This window comes from Vigna angularis, chromosome 9, assembly GCF_016808095.1.
Source record: "Vigna angularis cultivar LongXiaoDou No.4 chromosome 9, ASM1680809v1, whole genome shotgun sequence".
NCBI lineage: Eukaryota > Viridiplantae > Streptophyta > Magnoliopsida > Fabales > Fabaceae > Vigna > Vigna angularis.
This window is the reverse complement of record NC_068978.1, coordinates 2974873-2977998: the sequence shown is the minus strand read 5'-3', so window position 1 is coordinate 2977998 and position 3126 is coordinate 2974873. Positions and strand designations below refer to the sequence as shown.

The 3126-nt window shown below is 32.0% G+C and overlaps 1 protein-coding gene across 1 annotated transcript; it reads right to left on the bottom strand.

Moving 5' to 3' along the window:
* Window positions 1-2249: 2249 nt before the first annotated feature.
* Window positions 2250-2783, bottom strand: LOC108320193 (uncharacterized). The gene is made up of 2 exons (XM_017551546.1): window positions 2606-2783; window positions 2250-2521 (listed from the first exon to the last, which is right to left on the bottom strand). Exons 1-2 carry the CDS (start codon window positions 2781-2783, stop codon window positions 2250-2252), a joined length of 450 nt encoding a protein of 149 aa, XP_017407035.1.
* Window positions 2784-3126: the final 343 nt, after the last annotated feature.

The following is a 3126-nucleotide window of genomic DNA, read 5'->3' as shown; positions in this document are numbered from 1 at the left end:
CGTTGGCAGTGCCATTCCATCCATGCCTCAAATCTTTTATCTTAAGATATTGTATCAGATGGGAATAAAAAGGAGCATGCATAATTTTTTTCTTCACCCTTCCATTAATAATATATTTGGAGCAAAGCCTGGTCATATGTTGGTTCAGAAAATATACTTTCTGTGAAATTTCCTGTGTGGAGAATTCTGGGTTTGGTTCTATGGACAGTTGCATTATTTTAGGCAATATGTAAAATTGCAGAAGGTATTAAATTGAAGAGGTGGAGGAAAATAGTGAGCATTTGAACCCGATAAACAACTAATTTAATGGAACGTTGATTCGCAATTAACTGGACCTTATATTAATCTAATAGTTGACAATAACAGGATTTTTGGTAGAAGGAACATTGAATTTGATGACTATTAAAAAAGGGTTTTCACTGGAGTTCATCGTTGAATTGGCTAAGTCCGCAGGAGTTAAAAACACCCGTTGCACTGTCGTGTTTGATACATTTCCTCGGAATAAGTCAGAACTACCGTAGAGCCCGTCTCCTCTGGTTGTCATTGTATACCGGATTAATGTATGGTGAGATATATTGACATTGATTTGACGTCTATTATAATGATAAAATATTTCTAAAAAAATGAATTTTGTATTTATAAAAGAAAAAAAGGAAAAAAAATAAAATAAAGGATAGTATCCAGTCAATATAAAAAATTTGTCTGTGAAACCGTTTCTTTGGTTTTAAAATAGTGTGTACAATATGACCACTTGGGCAATGTCACTTTACTGTTTGTGATTGATGGACTTTATCTCGTTCACTCAGTTACGTATCTTAAACCCGTTAATTTTATATAATAGAATGCCTCAAAATACAGCATCGATAAACTATTGAAAATTTAAAGAGAAATTGGAAATTCTACATTGGATTAAAAAAAGAAAAAAATCCATAATAAAATAAAAGAAAAGAAAAGAAACGAAAATTAAAGAAAGAAGAAGGAAACAAAGAGAGAAAAGAAAACTGAAAATTTGAATATTATTGAAAAGAACGAAAAAGATATATGTCTGTCTTGTATCAGACTCTATGTAAACTTGCATAAAACAAGAATAAAAATCAGAAAAATAGAAATGGAAAAATGAGGGTAACGACTATAAAGCCGAGTTGTTCTGTCCAGCAATGTCAAGTTATGCACCGAGATGTGTTGTTGGGCTGTGCTGTTGGGATGTGCCGAGCTGGGCCACGCTTATCAGCCCCTTTTAAGCTGGGCTTATATATTATGCTTGCTCAACTTGGAAGGAAGACTATGAAATGTGGTATGGCAGAGGTTTAGTAAAGATGTCGACAATTTAAAGGATAGTCAATATGAAAAGTAATTTGAGGAAGTCATTGGCAACTTTATCACGTATAATAATGTGACAATCTATCTGTTTAGTGTGTTCGTGAAAGACCGGGTTAAAAGTTATTTGAACAGTTGATTGATTGTCACACTGAAGATGGGTAGAAGTTTAAAATTTTATAATTAAGATATCCATGAAAAAGATGATTTCAACTTTTTATTTTTACAATATAATAAAAATGATGTTTGGTATATATAACTTTATTTTTTATATATATCATTTTTTATTAAAATTGTATTTAATAAAACTATTTTTTTTATTGAAGTCAAACCTAATAAATTGTAATTATTTTTCCCAAACATAATAACTTTAATATAAAAAAATATGTATATTGAATATGACTAATACTTGTGAATATTAAATATGACTTTTATATTTTTCATTATTAATATGTATATTAATAATGACTTTTATATTCGTTTTAAAATTGAAGTGAACTTCTCTTAAATAACTTATCCACTTTTATAAGTTTCCAATAATTGATCTATTTTATAATTTTTTTCTCAACAAAATTATACTAATACGAAAATTTGGAATTTAAATTTTTAGTATCATCTTTTTATTATGTTTTCAAATCAATATTTTAAAATATATTAAAAATCTTTGTAATATATCGACATATAATGTATTTGGAAGCTCAGCAAAAAAACAACACCAAAAAAATTCATTAAACTAAAAAATTATCCGAAAAAAAAAAATCTACCATCCATAAAATTACTAATTTAACTCTACTAGATTCCCTCCATATCAATCCCTAAAATGAAACTTAGATATACAAAATATTATCACAAGAAATTTAAACCGAGCTCAAACAGGTCCTGTACTAGGTTTTGTGAATGTTTGAAACGTGGATTGTACAGTATACAATCTTCTAGCGGAAACACTTCTTCAGAAACAAAAACGCAAGGCGACAGAAGAACCCCACACACAGCAAAACAGTAAACCCTCCCCAAAACCTTGCATAAATTGAGGTGGCAAGTTGAACTGCTTCACCGAGAGGATACAGAATCATCCAAATGCAAATCGCGTAGGCTCCTGCTGTGCAAACTAGTGAGATGAACATGAGAATGGTGAGGAACCACATGATAAGCTTGTTTCGAAGGGAAGCTACACAGATGAGTAATATGATTGTGCTGAGAGAAGCTGTGAAAGATATGGTACATAACAGCATGAATATCTCAAACTTTCCCCTTTGGTTGCTGTCGCCAAAGGCCAAAACTGAAGTACCTGCGTGACATGTTGTATTATGTTTACAACCTTCTTCTTCATGTGAGGTAGATTGCCAGACACCCCCTGGAGGGTTTATGGCAATTTGGAAACTCATTGTTGCAAGAACTGTGGCCACAATCATTAGAGATCCTCTTCTCTCTTCCATCCAATTATGCCTTCCTTTTCGAGTCACCATGCTCGTTGGTAGTGACACTCCATCCATTCTTCAAATATCTTATCTTAAAAGATTTTATCAGATGGGATAAAAAGGAGCCTCCATTTTTTTTCCTTCACACTTCCATATATACTTGGAGCAAAGCCTGGTCATAGGTTGAGAAAATATACTTTCTGCGAAATTTCCTGTGTGTGGAGAATTCTGGGTTAGGTTCTACGTGATTGGAGAGTTTCGTTTTTTAATGTAAAATTGCAGACTCAAGAGGCGGAGGAAAATAGTGAGCATGTCAACCACATAAATAAGTAATTTAATGGAGATGCAATTAACTGGACAGTATATTAAGAGAAGTATTATTGTTGGCACC

Bases quoted from the DNA above. Each gene is read 5' to 3' on its own strand.
- LOC108320193 (XM_017551546.1), bottom strand. From the start codon at position 2,783: ATGGTGACTCGAAAAGGAAGGCATAATTGGATGGAAGAGAGAAGAGGA. The intron at 2,522-2,605 runs GTACTTCAGTTT...TATCTTTCACAG, and splicing joins TAATACAACATGTCACGCAG to CTTCTCTCAGCACAATCATA.